Source organism: Scyliorhinus canicula, chromosome 6 (assembly GCF_902713615.1).
Source record: "Scyliorhinus canicula chromosome 6, sScyCan1.1, whole genome shotgun sequence".
In the NCBI taxonomy this organism is placed as follows: domain Eukaryota; kingdom Metazoa; phylum Chordata; class Chondrichthyes; order Carcharhiniformes; family Scyliorhinidae; genus Scyliorhinus; species Scyliorhinus canicula.
The window spans coordinates 11982884-12004224 of NC_052151.1; the positions used below are offsets into that span (position 1 = coordinate 11982884).

The 21341-nt window shown below is 44.6% G+C and overlaps 1 protein-coding gene across 1 annotated transcript in view; it reads right to left on the reverse strand.

Moving 5' to 3' along the window:
- Positions 1–21341, reverse strand: part of LOC119966981 (inactive tyrosine-protein kinase 7-like) — a 331205-nt gene that overhangs the window by 196701 nt on the left and 113163 nt on the right. Inside the window, exon 2 of the mRNA XM_038798955.1 lies at positions 12228–12521. Coding sequence (XP_038654883.1) covers positions 12228–12521 — 294 coding nt within the window. The remainder of the gene's footprint in view (positions 1–12227; positions 12522–21341) is intronic.

Genomic DNA, 21341 nt, shown 5'->3' on the forward strand with positions numbered 1-21341 from the left:
ATGCCGACACTATAGTTAAGAAAGCCCACCAACAACTTTACTTTCTCAGAAGACTGAGGAAATTTGGCATGTAAGCTACAACCCTAACCAACTTCTACAGATGCACCATAGAAATCATTCTTTCTGGTTGTATCACAGCTTGATATGGATCCTGCTCTGCCCAAGACCGCAGGAAACTACAAAAGGCTGTGAACGTAGCCCAATCCATCACGTAAACCAGCCTCCCATCCATCGACACTGTCTACAATTCCCGTTTCCTCGGAAAGGCAGCCAGCATAATTAAGGACCCCACGCACCCCGGACAGACTCTCTTCCACCTCCTTCCGTCAGGAAAAAGATAACAAAGTTTGAGGTCACGTACCAACCGACTCAAGAACAGCTTCTTCCCTGCTGCCATCAGACTTTTGAATGGACCTACCTCGTATTAAGTTCATCTTTTCTCTACACCTTGCTATAACTAACATTATATTCTGCACAGTAAGAAGTCTTACGACACCAGGTTAAATTCCAACATTTTGTGTTTCAAACACTAGCTTTCGGAGCACTGCTCTTTCCTCAGGTGAATTAAGAGGTATGTTCCAGAAACATATATATAGACAAATTCAAAGATGCCAGACAATGCTTAGAATGCGAGCATTTGCAGGTAATTGAGTCTTTACAGATGCAGAGATAGGGGTAACCCCAGGTTAAAGAGGTGTGAATTGTCTCAAGCCAGGACAGTTGGTAGGATTTCGCTAGCCCAGGCCAGATGGTGGGGTTGAATGTAATGCGACATGAATCCCAGGTCCCGGTTGAGGCCGTACTCATGTGTACGGAACTTGGCTATAAGTTTCTGCTCGGTGATTCTGCGTTGTCGCGCGTCCTGAAGGCCGCCTTGGAGAACGCTTACCCGGAGATCAGAGGCTGAATGCCCTTGACTGCTGAAGTGTTCCCCGACTGGAAGGGAACATTCCTGCCTGGTGATTGTTGCACGATGCCCGTTCATTCGTTGTCGCACCGTCTGCATGGTCTCGCCAATGTACCACACTTCGGGACATCCTTTCCTGCAGCGTATGAGGTAGACAACATTGGCCGAGTCGCACGAGTATGTACTGCGTACCTGATGGGTGGTGTCCTCACGTGTAATGGTGGTATCCATGTCGATGATCTGGCACGTCTTGCAGAGATTGCCACGGCAGGGGTGTGTGGTGTTGTGGTCGCTGTTCTGAAGGCTGGGCAGTTTGCTGCAAACAATGGTTTGTTTGAGGATGCGCGGTTGTTTGAAGGCAAGTAGTGGGGGTGTGGGGATGACCTTGGCAAGTCGTTCATCTTCATCGATGACGTGTTGGAGGCTGCGAAGAAGCTGTCGTAGTTTCTCCGCTCCGGAAAAGTACTGGACGACGAAGGGTACTCTGTCGGTTGTGTCCCGTGTTTGTCTTCTGAGGAGGCCGGTGCGGTTTTTTGCTGTGGCGCGTTGGAACTGTTGATCGATGAGTCAAGCGCCATATCCCGTTCGTACGAGGGCATCCTACAGCGCCTGTGGATGTCTGTTACGCTCCTCCTCGTCTGTGCAGATCCTGTGTATACGGAGGGCTTGTCCATTGGGGATGGCTTCTTTAATGTGTTTAGGGTGGAAGCTGGAGAAATGGAGCATCGTGAGGTTATCCGTGGGCTTGCGGTAGGCGAAGTGCTGAAGTGACCGTCCTTGGTGGAGACGAGTGTGTCCAAGAATGCAACTGATTTTGGAACAAACCTGTTGGACTTTAACCTGGTGTTGTAAGACTTCTTACTGTGTTCACCCCAGTCCAAAGCCGGCATCCCCACATCATTGTATCCTGCAGTCTCTCCTTCCTTCCCTATGTACGGTATGCATTGTTTGAATAGCATGCGAGAAACAATACTTTTCACTGTATACTAATACATATGACAATAATAAATAAAATAAAATCAAACCTTCCCCCAATGATAAAATAACCATTTAACCAACACGCTCTTTTCTGTCAATTAACCAATTTCATGTCCATTTTATTCAATGGATTCACAGTGCTGAGGACCCGTGTTCGATCCTGGCTCCGGGTCACTGTCTGCATGGAGTTTGCACATTCTCCCTGTGTATTCGCAAGTCTCACCCAACAAACCAAAGATGTGCAGGGTAGGTGAACTGACCACGTTAAATTGTCCTTAATTGGAACAAAATTAAACAATTTATTCCATGGACTTCAATGTTGCTGACGAGCCTATGCGGCACTTTATCAACATTTCACATCTTCAGTAAATTTTGAATTTGTCAAACTTCTTGAATGTTCTCTTTACTAATCTAGATGAGTGGTTAAGTATTCCATCACTCTTCTGGCTTGAGAGTTGCAGGTGATAGGGGCATTTTAAGGGGATTAATCGTCTATAGTTATTTCAATTCAGCAACCATTCTTTTAGATTGGAAAAGTGGGGCGGCAGGGTGGCGCAGTGGTTAGCACTGCTGCCTCATGGTGCTGAGGATCCGGGTTTACACATTCTCCCCGTGTCTGCATGGGTGTCCCGCCCCCACAACCCAAAGACATGGAGGGTCAGTGGATTGGCCACACAAAATTGCCCCTTAATTGGATAAAAAAGACTTGGATACTCTAAATTGATTTTTTTTTTTTTAATTGGAATATTGGTCTCGTCATCCCACCAATTAAGACAGACAAGAGGGGTTAACCACGGAATAATAAGAGGGGTTAACCAGGGAATAATATATCAGTTAGACGAACGTCTGTCATTGGGATACTGCATAGTTCATAATTAAGTAGACAGAGACTGAAATACTTGAAGTTTTCAGTTGATCAAAGAGAACCAGCTAGGATTTATAAAGGATAGATCATGCCAGACTAATTCAACTCAATTTTTGGAAGATGTGACTGAAGACGGGAACAGGAACCGTATTTATATAGACTTCCAAAGGCATTTAATAAAGTTTGGGGAGGTGGTGGCATAACTGGACCATTAATCCAAAGGCCCAGGCTACAGAGTCAGAGAGACATAGCGGGTCTACAGCACAGAAAAGGCCCTTCAGCCCATCAGCTGCACCGGTCAAAAACAACCACCTAACTATTCTAGTTCCATTTCCCATCACAAGGCCCATAGAGCCTTGTAGGTTTGGCATTGCAAGTGCACATCTAAATACTTCTTAAATGTTAAATGTACCTTCACCACCCTTCAATCCAGTGAATTCCGGGCTCTCACCACCCTCTGGGTAAAAAGGTTTTCCTCATCTCTCCGCTAAACTCTTGCCCCTTACGTTAAATCAATGCCCCTGGTCATTGACCCCTCCACCAGGGGGAAACATTTCTTCCTGTCTACTCTATCTATGCCCCTCATAATTCTATACATCTCAATCATGCTCCCCCTCAGTCTCCTCTGCTGTAAGGAAAATAACCCCAGTCTCTCCGATCTCTCTTCATAGCTAAAACTCTCCAACCGAGGCACAACCTCAAATCACTGGGGAGTTGTGTTGAAGTTCCACCGTGGAAATCGGAGCAATTTAAATTCAATTCATAAATCTACAAATTCAAGCTAGTCCCAATAATAGTGACAATCAAACTATCGTAGAGTGACACAAAAACCCATCTGTCCTTGAGGTAAGGAAATCTTGCATCCCTACCTGGCCTACACACGACTCCAGGCCACAGCAATGGAGTTCATTTGGTGTCCCCTGAAGTGGCCTGCTAAGATGGCTTGTAAAGTGAACTGAACTGTATCAATGCTGGCATGTATTGCAGTGGGAGTGGGGATCCGTTCAGTCCAAGTATCAGTATTCACTCAGTACTTTCCCCTAAAAGAAGTCCAGCCCAGTCTCTTGGACTCACATGCTGCGCTCAGTTGAGAAATCAAATTTTTATGGACCCTTCTGATGAAATCATTGACCACACAAAACTCACATCTTTGCAATGCATCACATGCCACAACTGCACCATCACCCAGAGTTGATTTTGGACCAAATGTAAGCTCAGTGTGGTATCCCATGAGAATTAATAGTGTTAAAAAAACAACAGATAGAAATGAAGCACATTGCATGTGCACAGCAGAGGAGTAAAGTCATGAGTGTGATTAGTTAGGTGTTTCAGTTACAAGCTTGTTGGGTAGCAGGCTTGTAGACAGAGGCATTTCCTGCCAGGGGAAAGAAAATCTGATGTGGTCAGGTCATTCTTCATGTTGTACAATGGCCAAGGACAAATCCCAGAACAAAGAAACTACCACTTTTGGAAAAACATGAAATTTGAGCAAAAATATTTATTCTAGTTACAGAAAAAGAGCAGTGATTGAAATCCTCAATGGCACTGGCGAATGCAACACAGTTAGAGCAGAAATTATCTCCAGCGGAGTGGGAGGCAGAATGTTAATTGGACCCCTGGGTTATGGAGGAAAAACAAACAAAAGTCACCAAGCTTGATATCACTACCCAGGAGCGCATTCTGTGCAGGCAGATACTTCAGGTGTGAAGATATGATTGGCCTCAACCGTGATGTTCCTCGCTTGCACGAATCAACACTCACTAAACTAGGTTTAAACAAAAATAAGATTAGGTTTAAAAAAAAGAACATTGCTATTTCTTTGCTGCAATCAATTAGAGGGCGGAGGGCCAAGTTTCAGACAATAAGGGGCTTCCAGAACGTAAACATTATTTGAATACTGAAGGGTCATTTTCCCGCAGGAAATTCAGCTGTCCACTGTCCTCAGTACCTGGGACTTCTGCAATTTATTTGAATGCCTATTTCTAGCCGTGAGGGTGCGATCAGGAGTTGGATACATTCCTCGATGGAAGATGGGGAAGAGGAGGCAAGGTGAAAGTAAATGCAAATAAGTCTGTTCTGCTCAAATTGTACTGACCAATGTTGTACGTTACATTCAGTATTTAGCACAAGCATAAAAAATTATTGTGGAGAATGGATTTAGAATAGAACTGAGATGGAATCCATCAATCGTTAATCACTGTTGACTTGAAAATTTTAATTTTAAAGAGGACATTACAATTTATTGATTAATTCAGTCACTTCATATAAATTAGTCATGATGTGGAGATGCCTGCGTTGGACTGGGGTGAGCACAGTAAGAAGTCTTACAACACCAGGTTAAAGTTCAACAGGTTTGTTTCAAACACGAGCCTTCAGAGCGCAGCTCCTTCCTCAGGTCAATGGAGAGGTATGTTCCAGAAACATTTATATAGACAATGTCAGAGATGCTGGACAATGCTTGGAATGCGAGCATTTGCAGGTTATCAAATAATTACGGATCCAGAGAGAGGGATATTCACAGGTTAAAGAGGTGTAAATTGTCTCAAGCCAGAACAGTTGGTAGGATTTTGCAAGTCCAGGCCAGATGGTGGGGGGTGGATGTAATGCGACATGAATCCAAGATCCTGGTTGAGGCAGCACTCATGCGTATAAATTAGTGTACAGGATTATGCACACTGCAGTGTCAGCAAATATACCCAGAAATTATGTTAAAAGCAAATTACTGCAGTTACTGGAATTGGAAACAAAAACAGAAAATACTGAACAATCGCAGCAGGTCTGAGAGCATCTATGGAGAGAGAAGGGAGCTAATATCGCAGCAGGTCTGACAGCATCTATGGAGAGAGAAGGGAGCTAATATCGCAGCAGGTCTGACAGCATCTATGGAGAGAGAAGGGAGCTAATATCGCAGTAGGTCTGACAGCATCTATGGAGAGAGAAGGGAGCTAATATCGCAGTAGGTCTGACAGCATCTATGGAGAGAGAAGGGAGCTAATATCGCAGTAGGTCTGACAGCATCTATGGAGAGAGAAGGGAGCTAATATCGCAGCAGGTCTGACAGCATCTATGGAGAGAGAAGGGAGCTAATATCGCAGCAGGTCTGACAGCATCTATGGAGAGAGAAGGGAGCTAATGTTTCAAGTCTGAATAACTGTCAAAGCTGGAGAGAACTGGAAGTGGGGTCAGATTTAGACTGTAGTGGGGGAGGGGGCTATGGATAGGGGGCTATGGATAGGGGGCCAGCGATAGGTGGAGATTGACAAGGATGTTAGGTCAGAAAGACAAAAGGAATATAAACGAAAGTGATTAAGGATAAGAAGGTGCTGATAGTCAATAATGTGAATGGCAGAACAAAGGTGAGCAGTGTCTCAACGGACAAGTAGGAACAGATGGCCCAAGTGGTGGTGGTGATGGTGGGGGGGGGGGGAATGGGGTGAAAGTGGGAGTTCACAGTTTCAATGTTAATCTGGAAGGCTGTAACGTGCCTAATCGGAAGATGAGGTGCTGTTCCTCCAGTTTGCACTGGGCTTCACTGGAACATTGCAGCTGGCCAAGGCCGGGCATGTGGACGCGAGATCAGGACGGTGAGTTGAAATGGCAGCAACAGGAATGTCTGAGTCCTGCTCGCAGACGGACCGGGTGTGTTCTGCAAAGCGGTCACCCAGTCTGAACTTAGTCTCTCTAATGTAGAGTTACATTTATTAAGTTACATTTGTCAACATTGAGGAGCTCATTGATTTGCATAATATAGCACTGACATTTCACTTTAAAGACACATTAGAACAATTTCACTGAAGAATATGCTGGAGTCTGTCAAGGATAATAACATTATCTAGACACATTCTCTCCGTGTCTGCGTGGGTGTCACCCCCAGAACCCAACGATGTGCAGGTTAGGTGAATTGGCTACGCTAAATTGCCGCTTAATTGAAAAAAAGAATTGGGTACTCTAAATTTATAATTAAAAAAATAATAGTATGATTCGACAAAGTCAATACGAGTTTACAAAAGAGAAACCATGTTTAACAACTTTATTAAACTTTGAGGATGCCACTAGCAGGGTAAATAAAGGTGAGCCCAGGGTATATTGCTTTTCCAAAAGGAATTCAATGAGGTGTCACACAAAAAGTGCATGGATAGAGGATGGATTGATGGACAGGAAGCAGAGTGTAGAAATAAGCTTGTGTTTAGGTGATAGGTTGTGTCACAAAAATTAGTGGTGGGGCCAATTTATATGAATGACTGGTGGTTGTAAGGATAAACCCAGCAACTACAGACCAGTCAGTTTAATTTCTTAAGTCTTACAACAGCAGGTTAAAGTCCAACGCTGGCACCTCCACATCAAGTTTAATTTCAGTTCTGGGCAAGTGTAGTAATCCACGGGAGGCAGAAGTTCCGTCACTGCACCAATATTTATTTGCAATAACGATATTACAGGAGCAGCTACAAACAGTGCTGCTAGCAGTCCAGTCAACTTAAGACTGGCTCACAAAGCCTACGCAGGTGATTATATGGGCCCCCTCAATGAGCTATCATTGAGGGAGCTCATACTCCAATTGGCCAACCAATAAAGCCAATTGGAGTTCATTACAGCAAGCTTCTAAAAACAATTATTTGGTATAGAATTAGTAGTCACTTGGAAAAATATGGGGCGATTAGGAAAAGCCAGCATGGATTTCTTTGATTTGATTTAAATTTATTCTTGTCATATGTATGAGTATACAGTGAAAAGTATTGTTTCTTGCATGCTGTACAAACAATGTATACCGTACATAGGGAAGGAAGGAGAGACTGCAAAATATAATGTGACAGTTATAGCAAGGTGTAGAGAAAAGATCAACTTAATACAAGGTAGGTCCATTCAAAAGTCTGATGGCAGTAGGGAAAAGCGATAGAATTAAGTTTTGGAAGCATAGAACGAGAGTAAAAGATGGAATTAGAGGGTATGCTGGGCACAGCTTGCAAGAAGTCGCCTCACTCCGGCGCCATCTTAATTCTCTATTTCTTAATTCTCTAATTCTCTTAATTCTAAAGGGGAAATTGTGTTTCACTAACTTGGGAGCTTTTTGAGGAGGTGATAGAAAGGGTGGAGGGTAATGCTGTACATGTACTTTCAGAAACACAACAGACGTGCTGGATAGTTTTGTCCCACTGAGACGAGGAAGGAATGGTACGGTGAAGGAGCCTTGGATGACAAGAGAAGTGGAGCTTCTAGTCAAGAGGAAGAAGGAGGCTTACATAAGGTTGAGGAAGCAAGGATCTGGCAAGGCTTTAGAGGGTTACAAGGTAGCCAGGAAGGAACTCAAAAATTGACTTAGAGAGAGCTAGAAGGGGGCATGAAAAAGCCCTGGCGGGAAGGGTTAGGGAAAACCCCAAGGCGTTCTCCACTTGTGTGAGAAATAAGAGGATGATCAGAGTGAGAGTAGGGCCGATCAGGGATAGTGGAAGGAACTTGTGCCTAGAGTCTGAGGAGATGGGGGAGGCCCTAAATCAATATTTTGCTTCAGTATTCACTGGAGAGAGGGACCTTGTTGCTCGTGAAAACAGCGTGAACCAGGTTAATAGGCTCGAACAGGTTGTTATTAGACCATACGACCATAAGACATAGGAGCAGAATTAGGCCACTCGGCCCATCGAGTCTGCTCCGCCAATTCAATCATGGCTGATATTTTCTCATCCCCATTCTCCTGCCTTCTCCCCATAACCCCTGATCCCCCTGATATTGAGGATGAGCTGGAAAGCATCAGGATAGACAAGGTCCCTAGGCCAGACGGGATATACCCAAGGTTACTACAGGAAGCGAGGGAGGAGACTGCTGCGCCGTTGGCGATGATCTTTGCGTCCTCACTCCCCACTGGAGTAGTACTGGATGATTGGAGGGAGGCAAATGTTGTTCCCTGTTCAAGAAAGGGAATAGGGAAATCCCTGGGAATTATAGACCAGTCTGTCTCATGTCTGTGGTGAGGAAAATATTGGAAAGGATTCTGAGAGATAAGATTTATGATTATTTAGAAAAACATAGTTTGATTAAAGATAGTCAGCATAGTTTTGTGAGGGGCAGGTCATGCCTCACAAGCCTCATTGAATTCTTTGAGGATGTGACGAGGCAAATTGATGAAGGTCGGGCAGTGGATGTGGATTTCAGTAAGGCATTTGATAAAGTTCCGCATGGTAGGTTCATTCAGAAAGTTAGGGGGCATGGGATACAGGAAATGTGGTTGCCTGGATACAGAATTGGCAGGCCGAAAAAAGACAGCAAGTAGTAGTGGATGGAAAGTATTCCGTCTGGAGGTCGGCGACCAGTGGTGTCCCACAGGGATCTGTTCTGGGACCTCTGCTCTTTGTGGTTTTTATAAACAACTTGGATGAGGAAGTGGAAGGGTGGGTTAGTAAGTTTGCCGATGACACAAAGGTTGGTGGAGTTGTAGATAGTGTTGAGGGTTCTTGCAGGTTACAACAGGACATTGTCAGGATGCAGAGCTGGGCTGAGAAGTGGCAGATGGAGTTCAACCTAGATAAATGTGAAGTGATTCATTTTGGAAGGTCGAATACAGGGTTAAAGGCAGGATTCTTGGAAGTGTGGAGGAACAGAGGGATCTTGGGGTCCACGTACATAGATCCCTCAAAGTTGCCACCCAGGTTGATAGGGTTGTTAAAAAGGCATTTGGTACAGTGGATCGGATGAGTAGATTCTTTAGGGTGGAGGACAGGTGTGTAACATGTGCGGGAGGACCAGCGAATCATGTCCACATGTTCTGGCCGTGTCCAAAACCTCGGGGATATTGGCAGGGGTTTGCGGACGTTATGTCCAGAGTATTGAAAACAAGGGTGGCAATGAGCCCAGAGGTGGCGATTTTTGGGGTGTCGGCAGATCCGGGAGTCCAGGAGAAGAAAGAGGCAGATGTTCTGGCCTTTGCCTCCCTGGTAGCCCGGAGACGGATATTTTTAGAACAGTACAGCACAGAACAGGCCCTTCGGCCCTCGATGTTGTGCCGAGCAATGATCACCCTACTCAAACTCACGTATCCACCCTATACCCGTAACCCAACAACTCCCCCTTAACCTTACTTTTTAGGACACTACGGGCAATTTAGCATGGCCAATCCACCTAACCCGCACATCTTTGGAAGCCCCCGAAGTCGGAGGCCTGGTTAACGGACATGGCGAGCTTTCTCGGCCTGGAGAAGATTAAGTTCGCCTTGAGAGGGTCAGTATTAGGGTTCGCCCGGAGGTGGCGACCGTCATTGACTTCTTTGCAGAGAATTAATCATCAGCAGTGGGAGTATTGGGGGGGGGGGGGGGGGGGGGGGGGGGGGGGGGGGGTCCTAGGGTAGAGTAGAATAGGGGATTAAATAGGCGGGTCTTGGAGGGACGCGCGTCGGTGTTTGCACTATGTTTATTGTTTTTTGTACATTGTTTTTATACTGTTGTTGTTTGTAATGCCAAAAGATACCTCATTAAAATTGTTTGTTTAAAAAAAAAAGGCATTTTGTGTGTTGGCTTTCATTAACAGGGGGATTGAGTTTAACAGCCGCGAGGTTTTGCTGCAGCTTTGTAAAATCCTGGTTGGACCACACTTACAATATTGTGTCCAGTTCTGGTCGCCTATGGGAAGGATGTGGCTGCTTTGGAGAAGGTTCGGAGGAGATTTACCAGGATGCTGCCTGGAATGGAGGGCATGACTTATGAAGAAAGGTTGAGGGAGCTCGGGCCTTTCTCACTGAAACGAATAAGAGAGGTGACTTGATAGAGGTGTACAAGGTGATGAGAGGCATGGATAGAGTGGATAGCCAGAGATTTTTCCCCAGGGTGGAAATGGCTGTCACGAGGGGACATAATTTAAGGTGATTGAAGGAAGGTGTAGGGGAGATGTCAGAGGTAGGTTCTTTACACAGAGAGAGTGGTGGGTGTATGGAATGCACTGCCAGCAGAGATGGTGGAGTCAGAGTCATTAGGGACATTTAAGTGAATCTTAGGCAGGCACATGGACAGCAGTAAATTGCAGGTGTGCGGGTTAAGTTGATCTCAGATTAGGATAAATGGTCGGCACAACATCGTGGGCCGAAGGGCCTATACTGTGCTGTTCTATGTTCTAAAATTGGCTGCATATTAGGAAGCATAGAGTAATGGATATTTTTCAGGCTGGAGGAAGGTTTGTAGTGGAGTTCCCCAGGAGCCGGTATTGGGACCCTTGCATTTCCGGATATATATTAATGATCTCGAGCTTGGTGTGCAGGGGATAATTTCAAAGTTTGCAGATGATACAAAACTTGGAAGTTTTGCAAGCTGTGAAGAGGACATTGTAGAACTTCAAAAGAACATGTTGGTGGAGCGGGCAGGTAGGTGGTAGGTGAAATTCAATGTGGAAAAGTGTGAGGTGATACATTTTAGTAGCTAGAACATGGAGAGACAATAGAAAATACGGGGTAAAAATTTTTAAGGAGTACAGAAGAGGGACACGAGTGTATATGTATGCAGATCATTGAAGGTGACAGGACAGTTGAAGAGCAGTTAATAAAGCATATAGTATTCTGGGTTTTATTAATAGGGGAATAGAGTACAAGAGCAAGGAGGTTATGTTGAACTTATTCAAGACACCAGTTAGACCTCAGCTGGCATATTGTGTACAGTTCTGGGTGCTACACTACAGGAAAGACTGTAGAGAGTGCAGAAGAGGTTTACAAGAATGGGTCCAGGGATGAGAAACTTCAGTTATGAGGGTAGATTGGAGAAAAGGAGGCCAAAAGGAGATGTGATAGAGATGTTCAAAATCATGAGGGGCTGGGCAGAGTAGATAGGGAGAAACTGTTCCCACTCATAAAAGAATCAAGAATGAGACACACAGATTAAAGGTGATTTTCAAAAGAAACAAATGTGATGTGAGAAACCACTTAATGAGTGGCTCGGATGGGATCTAGATTGTCCTGTCTGGAAGGGTGATGGAGGCAGGTTCAGTTGAGACATTCGAAAGAGCATTCGATGATTATTTGAATAGAAACAACGTGCAGGGTATGGGGAAAGGCAGGGAACGGAACTGAGTCATGTTTCTCGTTTGGGGAGCCGAAACGGTGGGCCGATGTGCCAACTGTCCCCCTTCTGCACCGTAACAATTCTGTGGCTCTGTGAAACACTGGGGGGACAGCATTGCCTTCTGCCTGGGCAGTCAAAGTTAGCAGCACCCAATGAAATTAAATTAGCAACCAGCGGAAGCTAAATCTGGTCCAAAACAATAGTAGATGTCGCATGTATCAAGAATAAATAACTCACATTATTCTCTATTTCTCCCAGTTCATTAACACCTTTTCTATTTCGACTTTTCATTTCCCACATCCTATTTCTTTCAGAATTTTCTTACAACAATTCAAGTTCTTCCCACAGGTGATTTCTAAGTGCCAGACTACTGAAAAGGGTCTTTAAGTCGTCAAAATAAAATGACTTGAACTTTGTACGATGTGGGACCTCCCGCACTGGTACTCACATTTAATATTGAAGGACGCAGTCGCTGTTCTCGCTTCCTCACCGGTGACCATGTCCCGTGCTATGCACTGGAAGTCTCCACTGTCCTCCTTCCGATCGACTGCAGTAAATTGAAGGTTGCTGCCTTCAACGAAGCGTCTCTCAGAATTCTTCACAGGCTTTCCATTCAGCAGCCACTCAAACTCAATGTTCATTGGAATCTCAACCGCACAGCGGAGAATTGCACTACGCCCATGCAAAGCATCTTGGGAATAGGGCTCTTTGGTGAAGAGAATGATCGCCTGCACGCAGCATGCTAGGAAAAAACACAATTTGGTTTGTTGTTACAAATTTTGCACCATTCCCTGGGATGGATGGATAAGAGGAATCTGAATGCCAGAATTATGCACACTGTTCTTTCACCTTGCTATTGATACGAGTGCGATATGGCAGTACAGGTTCCACACTGTTCTTTCACCTTGCTATTGATACGAGTGCGATATGGCAGTACAGGTTCCACACTGTTCTTTCACCTTGCTATTGATACGGGTGCGATATGGCAGAACAGGTTCCACTCAAAGTATGGAGTCCCAAATAAAGCAATTACTGTGATGTATTTAATCAATGACAATAATGGGGCACCATCTAACAATTTCTAAGCGTCATTTGCAGTGGGTTTTGCTCGGAGATTCTGGGCGGCTCTGCCGGCGAGTTCCCCACCGCTATTCAATGACACGTAGCCACATCTTTGGGCCCTGGGGAGTTTCTCACCGATTTAGCCACACTTCAAATTTTTTTCATCCTGGGGAGCTGAACTCGGAGATCGGGCTGCCATTTTGAAAGGGTGCCCCAATCTCTAAGTGAGCTTGCCCCCCCCCCCCCCCCTCCCGGGACAAAGTCACCCCCCCCCCCCCCCCAAGTGAGGACAGCACGCTCCCTCTTCAGGCTCTCTCCTCCCCCCCCCCTTTGAGGGCCACCGTACATCACCCCCAACCTCCCAGAGGCCCCTTCTTTCCTGCCCTGCACCGTCCCCCACCCTTCATTCCTCCCTCCACTCTCCTTTCATGGGCATGCTCCCCCCACCCCCCAACCTCCTGGGCCCATACTCTTGGCAGCGCCACCCTGGCATGCTGGCTGCGCTCCTGCTGGCATGGCAGTACCTCCCAGGCACCTTGGCATTCATTCCTTCCAGTCCTATTCCATGCCCTCCCTCTCCAGCCTGGGTAACTTTGTTGTTGGACTCTCCCTACCGTCTACTGCTTGTTCTCCATCAACCAGGCCCACCAAATGTTGGCAGCCACACTTGCATCACCTGCTACAGTCCTCCACGCTTCCCACAAGCACCAGTACCATCCACCAGATACATCCACCAACCAATAACCATGTCACATAAATTGGGCATTCAAAACAGTCTGGACAAAGCTGAATTTTCCTGTACTTTCTCTAACTGCAAGTGCACTAAACAGCAAGTGTGGAATGATCGTGGGCTCTCTTGTGCATAAATCAGACTGGACAATTACAAGTGTTAGGAAAACAAAGATAGTTTTATGGAATTTATATTTGTATTGGTAAACATTAGAAATAAGGTATAGTTTTAGGTGGGTCTAATTTACCGTTTCTCTGCCTGCAAGAAACCTAAAATTAGATTCATGCTGGACACAGGCGTTTGTGTGTGGGGTTGGTTACGGTCCAACTGTGATAAAGAGCTATGGTGTGAAGAATGAATATAGTTGCTTAATAACCAGAGGCCCTTATAAAGTAAAACAAAAAGCTTTCCTTTGCTCTTTGGTTTTACTGGAAGCTACAGTAGTTGGGGACAGGCAGCCAGAGAGAGGCAACTGTCTCAGCATTGTTAGATGAAAAGCCATACAATGGAGTAATGGTGAAGAACGCCAGTGCCAGAAATCTAAAGGACAGCTACTTAATGAAACTAGAGAAATGAAGAGTTTCCAGGGAGCCTAAAGTTAAAGGGACAAAGAGGAAATGGGAGCAGAACAGGACACTCAAGTCACTGTACTGTAAAGGAGCTGGCAAGTGAGAAGTTAGTAAGATATTGTGACAATTGGAAGAATTAGGAAAATTAGGTTATAAATGTATTTGGCAATTCAATGGTTAAAAGTCTGGAGATAGAATATGTTTGACTGCAATGGTCCTGTTTTTAAAAAAAATAATTCTGTTCTGCAGGGCCTGAGAGTTTTAGCTGCCAGAAGGTGAAATTGACAAAGGAATATGTTTTTCAGTCTGGTCTAATGCATAGTGGTTTGACTGGGGACGTCTCTGGGGAGTTTATGTGCTTTCAGTCCCTGTAAAGTTAAGTTGATTTTTAGCTTGGGGAGATGATGTCAGTGCTGGGTTGAGCTGAGATATGCTTTTTGGCAAAATACTTTTGGAAGTGAAGTCGATGTTTTTTTCGACATAAGCAAAGGCAGTTTTCTTTTCCACAAAATGATGTTTTTTTAAAAAGGTAATAATGTTTTGAAAGCAGAGCAGTCTTGGCTGAAGACCAGAAAGAGGCTGAAACAACCAGTTGAAGCAGCTATTGGAAGACATTCAGCCAGGGTCTGTAGGGGTTCGAACAAGAGCCAGAATCTGTTCTATAAAGCAAGTATTACTCTATGCCCTGCTGATTTTGAGAGTTGTATGTTTCTTTTCTTGCTGTTTAGTGTGGAAATTTAGTAGCATTAAGGGGTAATTGTAAACTCTTCTTTTCAGATGTGAAATTAAAAAGTTTCATATTGTATTCATAATAAAAAAGTTTGTTTTAGAAATACCAAAGCCCTATTCATGCAATCACTCCTGGAGCAAATCTGCACAGTCGGTCCAATATCCTAGCCACTGTTGGGGTCTGGTCTGGAATCGTCAATAAAATCTGAATTGGTTCTAAAGTTTGTAATATATTTTTACAAGATTGTGTATTGCACTGTGGGTCAGCCTTGAGCTTTGTGCTCAAACCCTGGAGTGAGACTGGAAGTCACAACGTTGTGGCTCAGACAAGAGTGCTTAATCCACAGCTGACAATCCAGCCTCTCGTCCAGATATCTTTATTTCATTCAATATGATCCTTCCCTCATTTATAGCTGCCTTCAATAGAAGCAATTCTGGATTAAAATAATATCGCTAACTTCAATTGGAAAATTCTAACAGACTGCCTAATTGCACACACATTCTGAACGCTACGGTTTAAGATTATCCAATGGAGCTGGACAATGGAAGTGAGGTGATAATTTATACTAAATGTTGTGAAAGGCTGAGGAGGATCTCAGCAGGTGTACAAGAAGGACAGAAGCTAAGACAGATTTGAACAGGAAATTTTAACGGAGACAAGCTCACAGATTGCAGAGAGGATGGGAATGGGTCAGGCTAGATTGGGGGGGGGGGGGGGGATAGTGTCCAGGAAAAGGGATCCATCACCAATACGCCCTCTGGATGGAAATTTAAATGGGTTTGATGCCTGGAACGGTAATAAAGGGAGCAGGGGTAAGGGCGACACGGTAGCACAGTTCGGGTGGCAAGTTGGCACAGTGATTAGCCTGTTGCTTCACACAGCTCCAGGGTCCCGGGTTCCTGTCTGTGTGGAGTCTGCACTTTCTCCCCCTGTCTGCATGGGTTTCCTCCGGGTGCTCCGTTTTCCTCCCACAGTCCAAAGACGTGCTTGTTAGGTGCACTGGGCATTCTGAATTCTCCCTCTGTGACCCGAACAGGCGCCGGAATGTGGCGACTAGCCGATTTTCTCAGTAACATCATTGTAGTGTTAATGTAAACCTACTTGTGACACTATGAAATGAAATGAAATGAAATGAAATGAAAGATTATTATTATTAGAACTGTGTTGATCTATAAGCTTGAAGAATGAGGTGGAGTAACGTTGACCTGAAGCGGCAAGGAAACCTATTTATTATAGTCTAAAAGTCTATCCTGGGCTGGTGTGAGGAACAGACAGGTTTGTTGGCTGGAAGGAGGGCTAACAGTTGTAAGCATTTCCCTTTAAGAATCACAGAATAACAGAATTGCTCCAATGCAGGAGGAGGTAAGAGTAACAGAATTGTTACCGCGCAGGAGGCGGTGAGAATAACAGAATTGTTAAAGTGCAGGAGACGGTCAGAACAACAGAATTGTTACCGTGCAGGAGACGGTCAGAATAACAGAATTGTTACAGCGTAGGAGACGGTCAGAACAACAGAATTGTTACCGTGCAGGAGACGGTCAGAATAACAGAATTGTTACCGTGCATTGTTACCGTGCAGGAGACCGTCAGAATAACAGAATTGTTACAATGCAGGAGACGGTCAGAGTAACAGAATTGTTACAGTGCAAGGAGACGGTGGGAATAACAGAATTGTTACCGTGCAGGAGTCAGAATAACAGAATTGCTACAGTGCAGGAGACGGTGGGAATAACAGAATTGTTACCGTGCAGGAAACGGTGGGAATAACAGAAACGTTACAATGCAGGAGGTGGTCAGAATAACAGAACTGTGGGCACACGGTTGCACAGTGGGTTAGCCCTGCTGCCTCATGGCGCCGGGATCCCAGGTTCGATCCCGGCTCTGGGTCACTGTCCGTGTGGAGTTTGCACATTCTCCCCGTGTTAGCGTGGGTTTCGCCCCCACAACCCAAAGATGTGCAGGGTAGCTGGATTGGCCACACTAAATTGCCCCTTAATTGGGAAAAATTAATTGGGTACTCTAAATTTATTTTTCTAAAATAACAGATCTGTTACCGTGCAGGAGACGGTCAGAATAACAGCATTGTTACAGTGCAAGGAGACGGTCAGAATAACAGAATTGTTACAGTGCAAGGAGATGGTCAGAATAACAGAATTGGTACATTGCAGGAGACGGTCAGAATAATAGAATTGTTACAGTGCAAGGAGATGGTCAGAATAACAGAATTGTTACAGTGCAAGGAGATGGTCAGAATAACAGAACTGTTACCGTGCAGGAGACGGTCAGAATAACAGCATTGTTACAGTGCAAGGAGACGGTCAGAATAACAGCATTGTTACAGTGCAAGGAGATGGTCAGAATAACAGAATTGTTTCAGTGCAGGAGACAGTCAGATTAACAGAATTGGTATTATGCAGGAGGCGATGGAATAACAGAATTGTTACAGTGCAGGAGACAGTGAAATTAACAGAATTGTTACAGTGCAGGAGACGGTCAGAGTAACAGAATTGTTAACAGTGCAGGAGACGGTCAGAATAATAAAATTGTTACAATGCAGGAGATGGTCAGAATAACAGAATTGTTACAATGCAGAAGAAATGAAATTAAATGAAAATCTCGTATTGTCACAAGTTAGCTTCAAATGAAGATACTGTGAAAAGCCCCCAGTCGCCACATTCCGGCGCCTGTTCGAGGAGGCTGGTACGTGAATTGAACTGTGCTGCTGGCCTGCCTTGGTCTGCTTTCAAAGCCAGCTATTTAGGCCTGTGCTAAACCAGCCCGAGACAGTCAGAATAACAGAACTGTTACAGTGCAGGAGACGGTCAGAATAACAGAATCATTAAAGTGCAGGAGGCGGATTACTTACTTGAAATTTGTTCACTTTCATTTTTGAGCTTTTCACGAGTGGGAAGAGTTCCTCCCTATTTACCGTCCTCATGATTTTGAGCACCTCTATCCAATCTCCTCTCAACCTTCTCTTTGTCTATAAACACAGTCCCTACATCTCCGATCATCTCTCCAGTCCACAAGAACAAAGAATTATGGCAGTGCTGTTGCAATTTTCACTCACTTCCCTCAGCGTCTTTGGGTGCGTCTCAACCTATCCCAGCACTTGGTCAATTTTGAGTACAGGTAGCCTAAAAAATATCTCAAATTTTAAACCCTTCCGGATCTGAATTTCCTCCACCTTCACCATGACTGGGTAGCATTTTCATGCTTGCTGAAGACAAAACCTCCTTTTTGGTTCCTAATAACCTCTACACTCCCTTTACTATTTATATGCCTATAGAAAACGTTGGGATTCCCTTTTATGTTGGCTGCCAGGCTCTTTTCATAATCCCTCTTCACTTTTCTTATTTATTTTTTGACCGCTCATCTGAACCTTCTATATTCAGCCAGATTCTCAATTCGGTTTCTTACTTGCCACCTGTCATAAGCACATTTTGTCTTGTAATTTCTTTCTTTCTAGTTTCTGTCTGTTGAGTGATTCAGAGAACTCTGAATTTGTTTCCCCTACCTTTCCCTTTTGATGGAAGTATACCTTGACTAAGCCCAAACCAGCTCTTACTTGAAGGCAATCCATTAGGTAGATACCATTTAGAACAGTACAGCACAGAACAGGCCCTTCAGCCCTCGATGTTGTGCCGAGCAATGATCACCCTACTCAAACTCACGTATCCATCCTATACTCTTAACCCAACAACTCCCCCTTAACCTTACTTTTTAGGACACTACGGGCAATTTAGCAATCCCCCCATTAACCTTACACTACGGGCAATTTAGCATGGCCAATCCACCTAACCCGCACATCTTTGGACTGTGGGAGGAAACCGGAGCACCCGGAGGAAACCCACGCACACACGGGGAGGACGTGCAGACTCCACACAGACAGTGACCCAGCCGGGAATCGAACCTGGGACCCTGGAGCTGTGAAGCATTGATGCTAACCACCATGCTACCGTGAGGCCAATATTCTAGATTTACATCCGTGGCCACATAACTTTGCAGCCACACAAACATCTATCTATTCCCCTAACTCTCGAATCACCTATCACAATTGTTCTTCCAGTCGGCTTTGTATCCTCTACATGCTGAGCCACCTGCGATGCCACAGACCTGGCTCTGGCTGCACTCCCCAGATGAACCTTCACTCTCATTAGTATTCACGAGACTGGAATGCAATCAGGAGACTCCTGTTCTCCCTGGCTGTTTCTCTTGACTGTCAGGTAGTCACACATTCCTTCTATCCTGCATTCTCTTAAGATGTAGGGTGACTAAACAAAGATGCTATCTATGACTCTCTCAATCTCACATATTTGTGGAGAGGCTGAATAGACTCTTCTCATGAAAGGCGGAGGTTGAGGGGTGACCTGATAGAGGTCTACAAGATTATGAGGAGCATGGATAGAGTGGATGGGCACGCACTCTTTCCCAGGGCGAAGGGGTCAGTCACCAGGTGGCACAGGTTTAAGGTCTGTGGGGCAATGTTTAGAGGAGATGCGCGAGGCAGATCTTTTACGCAGAGGATTGAGAGTGCCTGGAATGCGTTGCCAGGGGAGATTGTGGAAGCAGATACATTAACATCGTTCAAAAGGCATCTTGACAAACACGTGGATAGGAAGGGCATAGAGGGATACGGTACCAGGAAGTGCTGAGGGTTTTGGCAAAAGTTGTTATCATGACTGGTACAGGCTTGGAGGTCTGGAGGGCCTGCTCCTGTGCTGTATTGTTCTTTGTTCTATATTCCACCGTAATGTCAGCTGCAGCTCGAGTTCTGAAACCCAAGCTCAAGCTGCTGCAAGTGACCACACTTCTTGCACATATTTTTAGCCATGCCTCAGGAAAATGTTTTGGAGTTCCCACATTGCACAGGAGGTGCACTTTCAAGGTTAGGGCAACACTCCATCGTGCTATTTATTAATTAATAACTTTGTGAAACTGCAAGTAAAACCTGCTCCTGTTCATGAATAAAGGTTTAGCAATACAAATAAACCTTGCTACCAACAATAAACCTGACTAATATTGATACTTTACTAAACTTTAGTTAAAATTATTGCTGGTGATGAACAGTTAATTCTTTTTTGATAAACGTAAAACTTGGTTGTTTACACAGTCCCTGAGCAGCAATACCTGCTAGCTTATCTCAGCTACAGCTCTCCTGTGATCTCACAGTTTGATTTTCTTTCCAAAACCCCATGTTCTCCAGCAGCTGCCTCAGTTATCCTCCTCTTTGACCCATTTACTTGTAGGTTCGCGGCCTCTGCCAGGTCAGGAAGAAATTATGAAGATGATTACGATTAAATCTACTATTGTGCATCTGGAGTCTATATTCGGTTGGAGGAGGGTGGGCAGAGAGGAGCGTGGGCAGAGATTATTAGAGGTACACTTGCCATCAGAATGTGAATGAGGTTCTCCTTCGCTTCCAGGATGACTAATAGGCAGTTTTGACTAATGATGGCAGAGTATGACAGTTTCACATAGACAAGCCAGATCAGCTGATTAATGATGAGCCAGTCATCAAGACATCTTATCGTCTTGATTTAAGAATCAAACATGGACATTGTGTAAGGGCAGTGAGTAGTCAGTGTCATTGTTTTATAAATACTTTCAGCCATGAGAGCTTTGGAGTTGCACTGGCTTTTTTTTTTAATTACCGAATTGGGAGGAATTCATGCTTCAAAGTACTTTCTCCAGAATTAATTTGCTGCCTCAGTAATCAAGATTATGTAAACACCATTGCAGCGAGTAATCTGTTATTGGGTGAATACAGCAATTACATTTTTTTTGGAGTGACATGAAAGACAGAAATAGGCAGCTCCAAAACCAGCTAATTATTTCTCGGAGAGCCAAAGTGTATCCAAACCTATTGAATGAGCCAGCTCTGCTGGCTGAATTCCCAGATCAAACGGAATGCTTTTTGGGTATATAGGGGCACCTCTAATGTCGGAGTGAGACCTGCGTTTACCAGAATTTATATTTTGTTTAAACCAGTGCAATAATATAAGCCATCACATCACAAATAGTTTTTCTTGGACAGGGGTAGGAAGAGTAGTCAGTTAAAAGGCAGGACTAAATGTGGAATCTCATTTTATAATCCCCTAAAACAGATATTTTGCAGAGCAGAATTCATTACAATGTGAATTAACAAATATTGTTACAGGTTAGCCAATGATAATCGTGACCATCGTAAGTAGTTGTGAATAATAATCTTTATTACTGTCACAAGTAGGCTTACATTAACATTGCAATGAAGTTACTGTGAAAAGCCCTTAGTCACCACATTTCAGCACCTGTTCAGGTACACAAAGGGAGAATTCAGAATGTCCAAATTACCTAATAGTACATGTTTCGGGCCTTGTGGGAGGAAACTGGAGCACCCGGAGGAAACCCATGCAGACACGGGGAGAATGTGCAGAATCCACACAGAGTGACCCAAGCGGGAATCAAATCTGGGACCCTGGTGCTGTGAGC